The 18,911-nt window shown below is 37.9% G+C and overlaps 1 protein-coding gene across 7 annotated transcripts in view; it reads right to left on the bottom strand.

Annotated features, from left to right (window-relative positions):
* Positions 1 to 18,911, bottom strand: part of CFAP95 (cilia and flagella associated protein 95) — a 220,022-nt gene that overhangs the window by 133,563 nt on the left and 67,548 nt on the right. For all 7 annotated transcript variants that reach the window (XR_012072007.1, XR_012072004.1, XR_012072005.1 and 4 more), the window contains 2 exons: positions 11,690 to 11,808; positions 10,738 to 10,806 (listed from right to left, as the gene is read on the bottom strand). Coding sequence is in view for 3 of the 7 variants with exons in the window: in XM_006209398.4 (XP_006209460.2) it covers positions 10,738 to 10,806; positions 11,690 to 11,808 (188 nt within the window). In the remaining 4 variants the exon portion in view is untranslated. The remainder of the gene's footprint in view (positions 1 to 10,737; positions 10,807 to 11,689; positions 11,809 to 18,911) is intronic.

Below are 18,911 nucleotides of genomic sequence, written 5' to 3'. Positions count from 1 at the left end.
CATCAATAGAGTAGGTATATTGGAAGGCTAGATAAAGTCACTTCTCAAAAAAAGAAAAATGAAGCAAATATGTTTTAAAAAATTAACTTACATTATAACTGGATAATAAATAGATGGGTGTTAGAAAAGTACTTTACATAAAAATATTCCATAATCTTAAAATGTTTAAGTATGAATAGATTACAATGAACTTGTTTCCCTGCTTTATTCTCATACAAAGTTATGACTTAAATGATATTGATTATCAGTCAAATACGAAAGTTTGCTTTGGGCAGGCTGACCTTGCAAGCCAGCATTGGGCATCTCTCAACTAATTTAAAGCAGGCAGTAACCCATTCCCCATGTTCAGGCCCTTCTCCCTCTCTTTCCTCTCACCTCCCAGCACAGAGTCTGATACAAGGTAGGCACTGAAAAATAAACAATAAAAATAAAATTAAAATATAAAGAGATATAGATTTACCACAATGAGAATTCAAAGTAATTAGAGGCAAAAGATTAAAATTGTCTATTTATTTATTAAAATTATTAAAATTAAAAGTTATCTTTTTGAAAAAGCAATGTGGCTCAACCAAATAGAAACTTTCATAATACTGAATGATGACTTTCAGTTAAAGTTACTTATAAACTCTTTGTGATTCCTCCTTCCTTTATTATAAATCTGTAGAATGGGGTGATAATCGTTAAGTGTATGTTTAATCAAATTTGATGGTCTTTTGAGAATAAAAATATGGAAAATCAACATGGATCTTCCTTTTACATATCAACTTAAAGCTGTAGCCAAATAAAGAATGTAAGGACAGATCAAGTCCATTAGAAGAGAAATGGCCTCCAGAGAAACTAAGGAAAGCAAAAGGTAAGAAAGATAAGGGAGGCATTGGTTCTAGGCATATCTTGGGGAAGAGGTGTCCTGGCTCATAAATAGACTTTTCTGGTTCGAGGAACAGAGCTGGAGTACATCACTGTCAGGGCGCCAATGCAACTTACAGCAGCCAACAATGACTGTAATTCACGTCTGGAATCACCCGGAGCAAGCCTATGCCATGTGGCCCTGCTCTACCCCTCTATCACTATCCATAGCTGATAGGTCCAAATATCAGTCTCCAGCCCATGTCTGTCAGAGCTCTTCTGTGGGATTTCTTAGTAAACACCAATGGAAAAGGGCCAGCCACTCTCCCGTGATGAGAACCATAGGATGTAATATCCCTACTCTCAGAGGGAGCAAACAAAGCAAACAGGAAGAGAATCCTGGAGGTTTTCTAGTCCTAATTCCAGCAGTCTCTGAAGCTCAACTCTTCCATGGATTTTCCCAGAGTTCCATGAGGTACTCCAGCACTTTTTAAAATTAACTCCCCTTTGGGCCCAAGATAATTTTAATTGTGCCTTCTCTCATTTACAACCAAAAGAGTCTTGACTATTACAATCAGGCAGTCAAAGTCTGAGGCCATTGATCATTATAATCATATAAACTAACTCCCTTTGCTCTTATTCCAAAAACACTGACAACCTTCTGATTATAGTTTGGCTTCCTATACAGTTTTTTTTACTAAGAGAGCAAATGCTTTTATTAGGCAGACATGACAGGTGTGCTTGAACACTTTATTTATCATTATAAGTTAACTAAGTAGAATTTGGGCATTTCTTGTGACTTTAATAATAAACCCAAGTCTATTTCCATCAGTCAGATAAATTCTGAAGCATGAATAAAATGGTCTTTCTGGAAATGTAAAACTGAAGACCAGACGCTGGTTAATTCACCAAGATAATGTCATGCTGAAAGGACACTTGGAAGTCAGACAGTTGGCTTTCACCCAGCACCACCCACAGTTTGCCACAGATGCCCTCTTAAACCTTTAACAGTGGTAAGGAAGAGAGCAACTAAAGGTGTTTTGTAAGATGAGAAAGGAAAAGAAGTCTGATACTGAAGTTATCATTAAAGCCATGGTATTATTTAAAATACCTACACCTGCAATACCACCAGTGGTAACATGTATGACTCCATGACAAGAAAATGTACCAAAATCTAGGACAAGATGAGGTACCATGGAGTCATAGTTTCTTAAATCTAGAAGAACTTTAAAGATCAAATGCTTCTTTTCTCTTTTGTTAAGAGGTGGGGCAGATATTTTCCCACCCAGCTTCCCAGAAGCCAGAATAATGGCATGTGATATATATTCAACAGATCAGATGGTCCCACCTAACAGCCTGAATCTCAGTAACTCAAAGAAGCAGAGAATTAATCTGGAATTCATCCATTTTCTGGTAGTGGTAGAAGCAGCATCCTTTAAGAGGAGTACAGCCAAAATGGGCTGTGAATTCTATTTGGCTGTATGTGGTACAAGGGAAGGGGGAATTTACAACCGCTCTGGGAAATTGTCTCATTCTCAATAGCAATCATAATTATTAAAAAAAAAAAAAACCTCATATTGAGCTAAAATGGACATCCTTGTCATTTCTTCCTCCTTCTATTTACTTAAAGGAGCCATGCAGACCAAATCTAATAGTTCTTCCACAACTGTGAATGCCAGGCCTTCTTTTCAGAAATCAACCTTGAAGAAGCTAGTGAGCAGGAGGTGGGGAGTAAAGATGAAATGGAGGATAATTTGAATCTGCTTTTACTCCTGATCCAAGCTAAGCCTTTGCTTAGTTCCCTAGCAGTTTAGAAGCAGTATTCCCCTCCCATCAATAACACAGAAGTGTGAACGCAGAGAGTCTAGTCTCTGTTTTGCCACCAAGTGGTTACGGTCCTTGAGCAAGTAATTTAAACCCTCTGTATCTTAACTTCCCTCAGTAGTATCTGATCCATATTTATTTATAAAATGGATGGACGAATTCTTGAAGAACTGGAGTCCTTTATTATCTCTGTGCTTTGAATTATTCACCTATACAATTAAGAAAATACCTACGCAAATGACCTTGTATGAATGTTAGGAGGAAAGGAATAATGAACAATGCATGTGAAAGTACTTTGAAAGATATGGAGCACCCTTTACATTTAAGCATGAAGGATAACGTACTATTATTGTCAAGGACAACACAGCCTCTGCAGTCAGACAGACCAGACTCGAGCTTAAAATCCAGCTCTGGTGCTTACTACACAAGGAACTTTTGGAAAATTACTTTACCTCTCTGCGCCCCTTTGTAATGGAGGGAGTTGCAGCATCCATCTCAAAGACTGAGAATTGAATGAAATAAGGTACAAAAGTCCTTAGCTCAGTACCAGACACATAGTATAAGCTCATTAACACTAGAAGAAAATGGAAAAATGTTCAACAACTGGGTGGTATTCTACCAAGAGGTAAGCCATTACACAAATGCCTGAGTAGAAAAAAAAGTTAATACTTTGCACTGTACTTTGAGAAAATTAAAAAAAAACAACCCTTTTGCTATTCATATTCAGTCCCTTTCCTCTGAAGAGTGCCAAAGGTTTTACAGATGCTAATGCCTCAGTGAGAGGAATAAATTAGAGTTTAAACTGTGGCCCAAGTTTGCTACTGCTGCTACTGTGAAGTAATCACTCCACACACACATGGGTAAGTGCTCTATGTCAACAACAAAAACTTAACTGCCTGAAGTACTATTTGGCCTCATTTAACTTGTCCATTTATGTGACTACAGATGCCCTTCTCCTTAGAACCATAAAATTTTAGAGCAGGAAAGGACTTTACAGATCATTGGTTCAATCCTCTCATTTTCCAGATGGAAAAAGCTGGAGCCCAGGGAGGGTTATTAGCCAGCACCAGGTCACATAGCAGGTTTGATGCAGGTTCTGAAATAAAATCTACGTCTCTAATTTTCTTATACCACACCCTTTCTAAAAAACCACACTATGTCCAAAAAGTTACCCAGCGATCCAAAACACTACTAGTTTCTTTCTTCTCCAGTCATGAGGATCACATAAATGTTTGGATGAATTCTGGAAACAAGGCACATTGATCATAAAATTTCAACAATAAACACTAATCACTACCACCAGAAGGTAATGAAATCTGGCAAAAAGGACAAAACACATTAGTTAGAGTTGACCTTGTTAAGAGGTCTACCTTGCTTCTTCTCTATCTTCCAGTAGGTGGTCAGTACTTCTGGGCTGCCGCCAAACTGACCCAGGAGCCCATGGACCTGCTTCTCACCCAGCAAATATTCTATGCCAGAATTGGCTTTTCCCATCAAAAAACTGAATGTCTCCTGTGAGTCATTATCCCAGGACCTCATGTGGTCACATAGGCATAATTAAACAAGGTCTTCTGAGAAATATGATCTTAAAATTGTATTTATATTACATCTCCCATTCAAAATTAGATTTGCTTGATATAGATTTTGTTGTTGTTGTTTTGTTCTGTTGTTTTGGTTTCTGGTTGTTTGTTTAATGGTTACAGACACAGTTGGGATATTATACATGGAAAACCTTCTTTCTTAGAAGGAAAACAGCGACAACCACTGGGTTCTATGGACAAATCATAAAATGATTTTGTGTTAGGTAATCAGACATCCAGGAGCCTTCTGATAATTAGCTAGTTTTCCACACTCCATAAAGAGTACTTTCAAATTAAGTGAAAGTTCTTTGAAGATTCTCAAGAACAAGGTAGGAGGGCAAAGAAAGACTCTTCAATTAACTTACTAATTATATTCATGTTCGCATTCTCTTTTCCTATGCAGCTTAAAGGAAATGTGCCTCATTACTTTTCTACAGCTTTAATGTCTCTGTTCCTCTGGTAAAAGTAATGTATGCATGTTAGAGACCACCCTCCCTAAACATGCAACTGTATCCCTTTGAGACCATAAGAGCACTGCTGATGTCGGAGTTCTTTGAGACTCCTTGACTTTCATCCCTTCCATCACTAGCCAACGCCAATTCCTTGGAAACTCACTGATGGAAATGTGATCCACTCTCAAGAGAAACAATAACTCTAGTTCTTGATGAGCTCAATCTAGCCTCAAAGCAATCTCATTTTTAAAGTGTAAGTGATTGATATCACTTCTGGTCTCAACCTGACTGCTTCATATATTGCAATTGTTTAAAATTTATCTCTATCTGTGACATATGTGCAAGGAATTATCCACAGAGCCCTTTTCTCTAGTTAAGGTCAGGAGGATAAGTCTAGTGGTGTCAAACATTCTAGTTATTCTGATTTTCAATATGTTCCACTGAGATGTTTGCTGCCAATTTAAGGAAGAAAGGTGTTGTGTCTTCTTCACATTGGTCCAAAATAAAGTAGGTGGGCTACTGGTTGAGTTATGAGAAAAGAGACTGTCAAATGCCATCACAATGTAGCAGATGTTACCTAAAATTAAGATAAAAGCATCTGATTAATGTCTCTTTAATAACAAAGCTATACCTGTATCTTATTTTTCCCATTGAGATAACCTAAAGTTTAAATTTACATTATGATTACAGCTTTTCTTTTATAAGTTGAAGCACATTATTTTGGTTCATTGAACAAACTCATTTTTATTCATTGCCTTTTAAAGTTGACATTTAACTTCTATAGCTGTATAGTCGGCAAGAAGCAAAAGAATACTTAATATTCAAGAGAGCAGAATCTACAACATCACAGCAGTCTATTGTATGGAGTGTCCTATAATTAGCATACAGTAACTGAAAGAAAGAATTATATATGGAATTAGTGGAGGACACTGAAGGTGCTCAAGTATTTATTTCCTTGCTAATACTTGTGAATCAAATAAAACAAACAAGTAATTCAAGCACTTCAAACTAATAAGAGCTGATTTCCTAAAAGACTATGTCTTTTAATGCATTTAGAATAGAATTGAGAACAATTTTGACCTTTCAGGCCTTAAAGTCCTAAATTAAATAAAATAGGAATTAGCCTTACCCCTTTTCCATTATAATTAACTGTTCAACATCAGAAATAATTAATTTGTTCATTCAAGAAATTAATCATATCTGTTGTAGGCTAGGCTCTCTGTTAGCACTGGGGGAGAGCTGCAAGTCTTGTGCTTCAGAGCACTGAATTCAGCAAGAAAAACAAACAAGAATGCAAGTAATTGCAACCTAGATAAATAGTGTTAGAATACTAGAAGTACACGGTGCTATGAACACCCACAAGGGACCTACCACGGGTGCTGGAGGTGGCAGTAGGAAGGGAAGGTCCTTTGGAAGAGGTGACATTTCAGATGAGACTGGATGACTTCAGGGTTAAGATTAAATGTACACACCTCATCTTGCTTCCTCAAAAAGCTCCACTAAAATCAAAGAGACTTAAAAAATAAATAAATCCTCAAGAACAATGAGAATGGAAAAAGGAACAAGAGAAACAAATTTCAGAAACCCAAGAGAAGATTGACAAGTGGTCTCTGACTTATCAGAAAGCTGAAAACATCCTAAATCACCAAAGAAGGATTGGGGGAAGGGCTGTTTCAAAAGCAGATAAGATCCAGGCTCCTCCTGCACATTTCACTGCTGCATAACTGCCCCTCCCCTACTCCAGCAGGAAGCTAGAAATTTATTCACTAGAAAGGGTAAAAGAGAAAGTCCTTGACCAACAACACAGTTTGGTGACCATACCCAGTGAGGGATTAATATCGACGTCACAGCCAATTACTTTGCTCACTCCAAGAACACAGGCAATGAATGGTGCGATCACCCTTCAGATGGGAGATCTGGGGAACTTCCTCTGGAGAATCTGGCCAGTCTACGAGGAAAGACTGAAATATTGACACCAGGGCTTTTACAAAAAAGGAAAGGAAAGGAAAGGGAAGGGAAGGGAAGGGGAGGGGAGGGGAGGGGAGGGGAGGGGAGGGGAGGGGAGGGGAGGGGAGGGGAGGGGAGGGGAGGGGAGGGGAGGGGAGGGAAGGGAAGGGAAGGGAAGGGAAGGGAAGGGAAGGAAAGGGAAGGGAAGGGAAGGAAGGAAGGAAGGAAGGAAGGAAGGCCGGCCCACCTAGATCCCTCCAGCGAAGCTCCAAATCAAGAAGCCTCACACACAGGCTCTGAGCCTCATGTCTTAATCATGAGCAGAGAACCAAGGACTGATAACCAAATATTTGAGGAAAGTGTCTAGCATGAAAGACAGATACTAAACAAATAAATAAAAGGCAAATTAACAAAAAAGTAACTTGGAGGAAATAGATACTATGCATGGAGAAAAAAAATTTTAAGAAAAACAAACTATCATTAACATCCCCCGATAGATATTTCAATCATGAAACCAAAAAAAAAAAAAAGGATTCTATAAAAATAGAAGGATTCAGAAAACAAAAAGTGAATTCAATAGTAGGGCTGAAGACACAGAGATCAAAGTAGATTGTAAAGATAAATTAAAAAAATAGAGAAAAGACAAGAAAATTAGAGGACCGGGCCAGGCAAACCAACATGCAAATAAAAGATTTCCGAAGAGTTGGAATAGAGAAAATGGAGGGTATAAATCATCAATGATATAAGAATATTTTCCTGAACTAGAATATGAAAAGGAATACATGTATGTGTATGTAGGACTGGAACATTATGCTGTATACCAGAAACTGACACAACTTTGTAAACTGATTATACTTCAATAAAATCAATCAATCAATCAAGAAGATTTTCATGATCTGATAGAGTTTCTAGACTGAAAGGGTTTGCCAAGTGTCTGGCCTCAGCTTATTTGCATAGCAAAAAATTTACTACTTTAACTGTTTATATGTATTAACTTGCTTAATCATCACAACAATCCTATAACATTGGTGGCTTTATAATCATCATCCCCATTTTACAGATGAAGAAATTGAGGTACAAAATGGTTAAACAACTTGCCCAACTTCACACAGCTAGTAAGTGACAGGCGCAGGACGTGAAGGCAGGTAATGTAGCTCTGGGGCTCACTACACAATACTACTATGCAGGAGGGAGCATCACTGTAAAAGTTCAGAATACATTATAGATAGTTCTGTTTGATTTTTTAAAAGCAGTAGTATGTAGTATTTTAATAATACATGCAGAGCCTGGCCCTTGACCAAGAATCTGAAGGAGACCCCATGCAGACTTCTGTTCCCATCTCTACATACAACTTCCTTCTCTCCAATATTCTGTCCTACAAATACCAGTTACATCAGAAGCTCTAAATTCCTATTCTCATCTCCCAGCTCAACTGCTACTCTACTCTTGGGCTCACCACCCTGCACGGACCGGGAGAAGTGACCTTGGTGAGGAAGTGACCCTCACCTCTCATCTTAAGGAGCACAGAACTGCACTGGTTGCTATTCAACCCTTGACGACAGTTGCCTAACGTATTTTGCCCAGATCTATAGTTATTCATGGCAGGATAGTAAATCTGAAACCAGTCCTCATACGCCTGAAGATATCTTTATTTGACTCTCACATTTAAATAATTCTGGGTTCAAAGTTCTTTTCACTTCAATACTTTGATGTTATGCTCTTGAATCCAGTGTTACTGTTGGGGAGTTAATATTAACCTGATTTTTATTATTTTGCTGTACATATGCAACTGTTTCCTTTATTTTCCTGGGTAATAAAACTTTAAATTTCTCTTCCATTGGCTTTAAATTCCTGTTACATTTGTTCCATCAGGTCTGCTTCCTCTGGTATAGGTCGTCCATATCTTGTCATTCTTCATGATGCTTTTGTCCTTTAGATGAGTCATGATTTTTTTTAAGACTAGGACTTCATCTGCAGTATTCCTAAGACAATCAGTCGCTTCTGTTTTGGTGATGACGTAAGTGGGCCACTGAAAAGGGAGGCTCAGCTGGTGTCTTCACTGTGAGTGTGGGAGATATGAGTTGAGTGCCTCTACTGCACTTCTCTGGGCTTAACTGTACTTGTTTTCCTACATTTCTTTCTCCTCAAGATATACTGCCTGGTTCCTCTATATCCGAGATTGCATCCCCTAACTGGAGTTGGGGGAGACAACTCAGGGTCCTCCTGGCTATCTGTGCTGGCATTGTAGATCATAATGCTGAGATCAGACCTGCAAGGAGGTAGGTTGTTGGTATCAAAACTTGTATTATGTAGATCCCTGGGTGTCTCATTTTCTGCCCTGGACTGAAAATAGTAGTCAAAATAAATGCAGAAAAATCCAACTTTGAACATATAATCCAAGTTTGCAAAAATAATAGATAAGACTTGTTCAGTGCCTATCCAAAACTGGCCCACTGAGATCAGAGCTCTCAACCTGGATTAGCACAGACCTTCATCTAGAGATTTCAATCTTGCCTTCTCTCTTCTTCCCTCCTCCCATCCCTCAGCTCTCTCCTGCCCTAGCACATCATCTTCTTTAGAGTTTCTCAGAGTTTTGATAGAGTTGTCAAAGTCTGCCCCTGGATTCATTCTGTCTTCCCATGTCTTGGCTAGGACTTCTAGATTTCAGCTCAGGGAAGGGAGCCAGCAAGATGTTTTAGCACGTCACCCTGATGGGAGTCAGAAGGTCACCCTTCTCAAGGATCATTCTGCGGATACTCCTTGTGGATCTTCCAGCCTACTTAGACATGCTACAGCAGGTTGTGGGGGACACAGACCAGGCGAGCCTTGCTGGAGTAATCAGTGTTAGAACTATTAGTGTTAGAACATCTGGCCAGAATGACAACAGATGACTGTGAAATGCGGTGGGACATTATCACTTAGGGCACTTTCCATCCCTACCCTAGGCAGACTCTGCAAAATAGCTTAGCTCTAATGCCAGACAGTTCTGAAAGGAAGCAAAAACTTTTAAATTGCCAGCAATGATGACATGTACTCATATCTTCATAATATATAATCCAACACTTAGAATTTTTTCATGCTTGTAAGTACCTAGATTTCATCACTTATCTATACATCATTACAGAAACTATGAAATTTTGTCTTCTTTAGAAAGATGAGTGAAGAAATTTCTTTCCTGTAGTAACAAGCCATGCTGCCCCAAAATAAATGTATTTCTTTTATCAGTAAAAAACAGTAGTGCTGCTATGCAGTCAGTTCTCATTATTCACAGTAATGTTCTATAAAGTCACTGTGAACACTGAATTAGCAAATAATGAACCACCGTTCTTAGGGAAAATACAGGATTAGGGTCCTTTGAGCCTCTGGTCACAACATATTTATCAACCAATCAATACATACTCTGGTTTTATGTGTGTTTCTGTTTAAAGACACTTTATTTAATATATAGTTGCTTCTTTAACATTAAATATGGCCAATAGCACTGTACCTCATGCCTCAGGAAAGGTTATCTAACACAAGTTTTCTGCATAAGGCACATCAGAGCCTTCGTGCACTTAGGAACACTAGACAGCACTTTAGCACTACACTTGGAAGCCATTTCAAACAGCAAGATCATCAACAAGAAGCACAAAACATAAAAATGCGAAAAAAAAAAAAAAGAAAGACACTAAAGAGACTGTGAAAAGGACACTTGCAGACAGTATGAGAGTTGACTCTCAGGTTCCACCTCAGCTGGGAATGTATGCGTTGGATGGCTCCAATGTTTTGCCATTTTATGCATATCTGTGAGTGACTGCAACAGTACCCTTAGTATTGATTTGGTGGTTACAAATAAATTTTAACAAGTTAGAGAATTCACAAATGTGGAATCCACAAATAATGAGGATTGACTGTATTATTATTATTATTATTACTAATGCTGTTTGTTTATGGGGGAAAAAACCTTTTGTTAAAGAAGTCTGTAAGATGCTACATAAAAGGCATTTTGTTGACCTTGGTTCACCCCTCACCCCTTCACCCCTGCAAACAAACCCCTGAATCATTAAGAAACATTTTGTGTAATCTGCAGCGGTTTAGGGACTACAAACATTTTGCGCCAATCTGGTGGGTGTCGAGTAAAGAGAGCTCCAAAGCCTGTAGTAGGCAATCCAGTGTCCCTGGAAACAAGATAACAATTTTTAGAAAACATGTCAGTCTGACATTTATAAACTTTCAAAGTCATACAAAACTACTTTGGGGGTTGAATGTTTATTATAATTATTTTTTAAAAGATTTGCATGTCTGCAACTTTAACGCACTTTGCAAAATAAAATGTCCCAAGGAAAAGGAAAGAAAGTTCAGCATTTGGTCCAGTAACTAAAATACAAGATGAAGTGTATGTCACACATTTCCATGGAAAGGCATCGTGCCAGGATGCATATCTCCAGATATGACTAAGAAACAGTTCCTACCCTCAAGGAACAATCTCAGAGGAAATACTTTCATATAAATAACTAGAATGTAAGTCCAACTGCTATGCAGAACATAAACAAAATGCTCAGAAAGCAAGAATATAACAGCAATTAATTCTGATTAATGACAGCTTACCTGATTCTTACTGCATGTCAGGCAATATCTTTATGCACATTTCATACTGCTTTTCATGTAAATTTAAAACAACCCTATGAAGTAGATACTTTTATAACTCCCATTTTATGTAGATAAATTGAGGATTATAAACACCACATAACTTTCATAAGTAAATTGTGGAGATGAGATTCATACCTATGTGGTCAGAACCATGACGAGCAAAAATGTGTAAAGCTGAAATGACATTTTAGCTGGACCTAGAATGAGTAGAGCTGATTGGCAAACAATCAAGGGAAAGGGAATTCTAAACAGAGGAAGTGGCATGAACAGAAAGCATGGAAGCTTGAGATGTGTTGATTGTGGTTGACATGGTCCTGTAACATGTAGCTGGGGCCACTACACCTGTTCTCTCCTTATATAAACCCTTTCCTGCATGTGCCTGTTCTAAGCAAAGGAAAGTATTAACCATACCTTTTAATAATCCCAGAGCTCATTGTTTCCTCATTCAATAAAGCTCTGCTCTTTATTTCAGCCAAATCTGTGTTTAAACAAACTTGTGCCATTTTTTCATGTGTTTCTGATATCCAAATCTGGAAATAGAGAAGCCACGTATGAGAAAAATTAATAAATTGTCAAAAATGTTCAGTTACTAAAGTACATTTCTGTTGAAGTACATTCTGATTTTAATTGTTCACTCCATTAACCTTGGAAAATTAGAAATGTCTCATAGCAGCCAATTGCTATGAGAATATCATCATCATAAATATGTGAAAATGGCAATTCCTTACTTTGTTTTGTTGGAAAATAAAAATCAAATCTGTTGTTTCCATAAAATGGAAAGTACAACATTCCACTAAATACTAACTCTTACCTTCTTTCTATTTCCTTCTCAAGGTTAGTATATTTAAACTTCTCTAAGTAAGAAAATGTAGTAATCACTTTGTAAGTCACATAGGACTTCAGATACCATCATATTATCCATTCTTTATAACAGAGGATAACTCAATGAATTATCAAGCAATTATTACTCTGGAAAAACCCTGCAAATTACAAGATGTACTCAAAGCCAATTGCAGAAGCATCATGGGTAATATCAAGGGGATCTTAGGAACAAAAATGGTTGCTGAGCATTCAACATTTTTCCCATACAAAACTCTAGAAGATCACAAATATGAAGGTTCACAGCAGAGAATCAGAACTCACCACCACCAAGAGAACCCATTACTTTTTCCTGAAGACTAGCTTCCCTAAGACATCCAGTGAAGCCTCAGATCACATTAATCCCACTAAATTATGTTTACAAAAAAAAGAGAAAGAAATTATGGTTTAGAAATGAGGAAACTTCAGCTGCAAAATATCATAGCTACAGGAGGTGCCAAGATGGCAGAGTAGACAGATTCACAGCTCACCCTCTCCCACAAATACACCAAGAATTACAACTGCAAACCCACTGAATCACACAGAATACCTACTGAACTCTGGCAGAGTATCTCTCACTTCAATATACAAGAGGACTCTCACAAAATCCAGTAAGAGAAAAAGAGAAAAAATGAAAAATTGGTGCAGGACCAGTCTTGCAGGGAGGGAGCAGCATAGGAAGAAAGGCACCCTCATGCTGGGACACTCACTCTCCAGCCAGGAGGTCAGAGGAAACAGAAGCAGAGCTTCCAAGGCTCGGAGGAGAAAGTGGCAGCAGCTCATCAGACAGAACTAAGGGAAATGGCTGGTACCTGCGATCCCCAGCCCTAGACACAAACTGACAGGGACAAGCTGGGACTGGCTACTGGAGATCTGTGAGGAGCCTGGGCAGAGGGCTGGGGCTCACTGCACAGAGGCAGTGTCAGGGACTGGAGGGTGGTGTGAACTCTGACTGGGGGAGTGTACGAAACAGAACAGCCTGGGATCCCCATAAAGAAGCAACACTGCTGGTGTGAGGGAGGGGGAGATGTGCAATGCAGCTGCGCCATAGGTGCTTTCTCCACTTGGCTCCACTGTTGGTACGTTCTCACAAGAAGAGAGGTGAGGCTTAGTCATAGCCATCACTGTTGTGTGGAGGTGGGGCTGAAAACTGAGTCCATACCCAGTGGCCCTGCAACTTCACAGGTGGGACTGATACTTGTTTACAGCCCTAGGTAGAGAGGTTGGATTTTGCTCTCTCTGGACCCTTTGTGGACCCATGCCTCTGGGACGAACAGGCAGGGAGAGGAGTTGTGCTGCACGAGTACAAGTGGCAAGTATGAGTACTGGTATTTACAACAGGCCTGCGTACTGTACCATATGCGGAGGCAAGGCTAGGTCTGTGCTGACCTGTGGTGTACCACATATTCAGGTGTATGTCTGCACAGTTGGGATGGCGGGTTCTAGCGCCTAATATTGGCAGATCTGCATGGGTGGTTCCTGAGGCCCAGAACCTAAGGAACATGAGAGTAGGTGCCTGACACTCCCGCAGCTAAGGCGGGGACAAAGGCAGCATCAACAAAGAGTACTTTGTAAGCCCGCATAACAAGTGACAGACAACACCACAGAGGACACTTCCCAGTGGACATCTGCCAACTCTTCTTCCCAGCTGAAGCACTCCAACCCTGTGTACCACACACCACAGCTCAGAAATGGGTCTAGAAGCCTTTATTCCAGCAACAGGGGAGCAGACCAGGCCCCTGTCAAGGCTGTGACAACCACAGAACAAAAAAGGAGATCCCACTCAACAACAACAATCAGGGCAGGCTCTGATCACCACAAAACCAACCACCCCAAATCAAAGGGGTAACAGCCAACATACATGGAAGAAAGATGTGGCAACCATCCATAATAAGAACAGCCTTCACAACAAAACTATTAGATGCACGCAGTCTACACAGGAACACTCTCACTTTAAATAAAAACAAACAAAAAATAAAACAGCCCTTCAAGACCACAGTAGATAACTGATACTCCTAAATCTACAGAGCCAGAGAAATATAAGTAAAATGAAGAAGTAGAGGAACCACTCCCAATTAAAAGAACAAGAGAAGTTCCCTGAAAGAACGAACAATGGATAGACCTCAACAGTCTACTAGGTCATGACTTCAAAAAGGGGGTGATTAAAGCACTGAAAGAAATAAGAGAGACTATGAATAGAGACAGAGAATACTATAAAAAGGAAATAGAAACTATAAAGAGGAGCCAGTTAAAAAACAGACAACTCAATGGCTGAGATAAGAGACAAGCTAAAGGCAGTCAAAAGCAGACTAGATAATGCAGAAGAATGAATAAGTGACTTAGAAGAGAAGATAGCAGAAGTCACCCAATCAGAGTAGCAGACAGAAAAGCAAGTAAAAAACAATGAAAGCAATATAAAGGACTTATGGGATAAAATAAAACATGTCAACCTAAGCATAATAGTGGTCCCAGAAGAAGAAGAAAGAGAAAAGGGGATTGAAAAGGTAATTGAAGAAATCATGACTGAAAACATTCCAAATCTAATGAAGGAAACAGATATCCAAGTACAGGAAGCACAGAGGGTCCCAAACAAGAAGAACCCAAACAGAACTAAACCAAGACATATTATAATTAAGATGGCCAAAGTTAAAGAAATGATTCTAAAGGCAGCACAAGAAAAACAAAGAGTTAGTTACAAGGGAACCCACATAAGGCTTTCAGCTGATTTCTCTACACAAACTCTGCTGGCCAGAAGGGAGTGGCAAGATATATTCAAAGTCCTGAATGAGAAAAACCTACAACCTAGGATACTCTATCTGGCAAGACCATCCTTCAGAGTAGAAGAAAAGATAAAGAACTGCACAGACAAGCAAAAACTAAAAGAATTCAGCAATACTAGACTTATCCTAAAAGAAATACTGGAGGATCTACTCTAAATTGAAAAGAAGCAGGAAGCTATAGAAATAAGAAAATCATAACTGGAAATGAAATAACTACAATAAGTTGCAAGAGAATTAACATGAAGATGTAAAATAAAAAAGCCAACAAAATCATAAAAGGTGGGAGAAAATATAGGCTTTTATTGTCTCTCTTTGCTTTTTTTCTTTTATCTTTTTTTCCTTCATTCTTTTTAGGATGTGTTTGAGCCTACATGACAACCAGTTTAAAGCAAGCAAATATAGTGAGGGGTTAACATACTTGAAAAACAGACCAATCAAAAGCATACAATAGAGTCACAAAAATCGAAAAGAAGCCACGCTAATATAAAAGAAAATTATCAAACCACAAAAAGGAAAAGAAAGGAACAAAGAAGAAATACCAAATCAACTGGAAAACAAAGTTCAAAATGGCAATAAACATGTATCTATCAATAATTACTATAAATCTCAATGGATTAAATGCTCCAAAAGACAAAGAGTGGCAGATTGGATAATAAAACAAAAGCCTACCATATGCTGTCTACAAGAGACCCACTTTAAAGTGAAGGATACACATAGATTGAAAGTGAGAGGATGGAAAAAGATTTCATGCAAATGAAAATGACAAGAAAGTGGGAGCAGCAATCCTCACAGAAGACAAAATAGACTTTAACACAAAGGCCATAAAGAAAGATAAAGATGGACACTATATAATGATCAAAGAAGCAATACAAGATGAGGATATTACACTCATTAACATATATGCACCCAACATAGGAGAACCTGAATATATAAAACAAATACTAATAGACATAAAGGGAGACACTGATGGGAATACAGTAATAGAAGACTTTAACACCCTACTGACATCATTAGCCAGGTCTTCCAGACAGAAAATCAATAAGGAAACGGATTACTAAATGACACAATAGAAAAGTTGGACTTGGTTGATATTTTTAGGACATTACATCCCCCCCCAAAACAGAATACACATTCTTTTCAAGTGCTCATGGAACATTCTCTATGATAGAGCACATACTCGGTCACAAAAGAAGCCTCAACAAATTTAAGATGACAGAAACTATTTCAAGCATCTTCTCTGACCACAATGGCATAAAACTAGAAATCAACCACAGAAAAACAAATGAGAAAAAAAATGACAGCATGGAGACTAAATAACATGCTACTAAAAAATGGGTCAATCATGAAATCAAAGAAGAAATTAAAAAATACCTTGAGACAAATGACAATGAAAATACAACCACACAAAATCTATGGGATATAGCAAAAATAGTCCTAAGAGGGTTCATAGCAATACACGCCTTCCTCAGAAAACAAGAACAATCTCAAATAAGCAACCTAACCTTTCACCTAAAATAATTAGAAAAAGAAGAATAAAATCCAAAGTCAGCAGAAGGAAAGAAATAATAAGGATAAGGGAGGAAATAAATAAAATAGAGATTTAATAAACAATAGAAAAAAATCAATCACACCAAGAGCTGGTTTTTTGAAAGAGTAAACAAAATTGACAAACCTCTGGCCAGGCTCACCAAGAAGAAAAGAGAGCACACACAGATAAACAAAACAAGAAATGAAAATGGAGAAATTACAACCAACACCACAGAAATATAAAAAACCATGAGAATACTATGAACAACTATATGGCAATAAATTGGACAACTAAGAAGAAATGGACAAGTTTCTAGAAACATATAGTCCACCAAAACTGAATCAAGTAGAATTAGATCATTTGAACAGATCGATCAGTAGAAGTGAAACAGAATCAGCAATAAAAAACCTCCCTGCAAACAAAAGTCCAGGACCAGATGGCTTCACTGGGGAATTCTATCAAACATACAAAGAGGAGTTCATACTGATCCTTCTCAAATTCTTCCAAAAGACTGAAAAGGAGGGAATACTCCCAAGCTCATCCTATGAAGCCACCATCACTCTGATACCAAAGCTAGGCAAAGACACTACCAAAAAAGAAAACTATAGGCCAATATCACTGATGAACATAGACGCAAAAATCCTCAATAAAAAAAAAAAATCAGCAAACAGAAACCAACAACACATAACAAAGATTATATATCATGATCAAGTTGGGATCATTCCAGGGACACAAGGATGGTTCAATACATGCAAATCAATCAATGTGATACACCACATCAATAAAAGAAAGGACAAAAATCACATGATCGTCTCAATTGATGTAGAAAAAGCATCTGATAAAATTGAATGCCCATTTATGATAAAAACTCTCACCAAAGTGGGTACAGACGGAACATATCTCAACATAATAAAAGCTATTTATGACAAACCTACAGCCAATATAATACTCAATGGTGAAAAGCTAAAAGCCTTTCCACTAAAATCTGGAACAAGACAAGGATGCCCACTCTCACCACTTCTATTCAATATAGTATTGGAAGTCCTATCCATAGCAATTAGACAAGAAAAAGAAAGAAAAGGGATCCAAACTGGAAGAGACAAGGTAAAATTGTCATTATATGCAGATGACATCATATTATATATAGAAAACCCTAAAGGCTCCACACAAAAACTACCAGAGCTGATAAAATAATTCAGCAACGTAGCAGGATACAAGATTAACATACAGAAATCAATTACATTTATTTATACTAACAATGAAATATCAGTAAAGGAAAGTAAAGAAACAATTCCTTTTAAAAATGCTTCCAAAAAAAAATACTTAGGAATAAATCTGACCAAGGAAGTGAAAGACTTATATGTGGGGAACTACAAAACATTGACTAAGGAAATTAAAGATGACTTAAAGAAATGGAAAGATATCCCATTATCTTGGATTGGAAGAAGTAATATTGTTAAAATGGCCATACTACCCCAAGCAATCTACAGATTTAATGTGATCCCTATCAAATTACCCAGGACATTTTTCACAGAACTAGAACAAATCATCCTAAAATTTATATGGAATCACAAAAGACCCAGAATTGCCAAAGCAACACTGAAGAAAAGGAATAAAGCTGGAGGAATAACCCTCACAGACTTCAGACAATACTACAGAATTACAGTAATCAAAACCAGCATAGTACTGGTACAAAAACAGACATATGGATCAATGGAACAGAATAGAGAGCCCAGAATAAACCCACAAACTTTTGATCAGTTAATCTTTGACAAAGGAAGCAAGAACATACAATGGAGTAAAAACAGTCTCTTCAGCAAATGGTATTGGGAAAACTGTACAGCTGCATGTAAATCAATGAAGTTAAAATATTCCCTCACACCATACACAAGAATAAACTCAAAACAGCTTAAAGACTTAAACATAAGACAAGACACTATAAACCTCTTAGAAGAAAACATAGCCAAAACATTATCTGACATAAATCTCAGCAATGTTCTCCTAGGGCAGTCTACCCAGGCGACAGAAATAAAGGCAAAAATAAACAAATGAGACCTAATTAAACTTACAAGCTTTTGCACAGCAAAGGATTCCATAAGCAAAACAAACAAACAACCTATGGAATGGGAGGAAATATTTGCAAAAGATGAGACTGACAAGGGCTTAATTTCCAGAATACATAAACAGCTCATACAACCTAATAAGAAAAAACAAACAATCCAACCCAAAAATGGGTGGAGAGGCAAGAATATACAATGGAATAAAGACAGTCTCTTCAGCAAATGGTGTTGGGAAAACTGGACAGCAACATGTAAAACAATGAAGCTAGAACACACCCTTACACCATATACAAAAATCAACTCAAAATGGATTAAAGACTTAAACATAAGACAAGATACAATAAACCTCCTAGAGGAAAACATAGGCAAAACATTATCTGACATACATTTCAAAAATTTTCTCCTAG

The sequence above is a fragment of the Vicugna pacos genome, chromosome 4 (genome assembly GCF_048564905.1).
Source record: "Vicugna pacos chromosome 4, VicPac4, whole genome shotgun sequence".
Classification (NCBI taxonomy): domain Eukaryota; kingdom Metazoa; phylum Chordata; class Mammalia; order Artiodactyla; family Camelidae; genus Vicugna; species Vicugna pacos.
The sequence above is the reverse complement of the archived record's forward strand: the minus strand, read 5'-3'. Positions and strand labels throughout refer to the sequence as shown.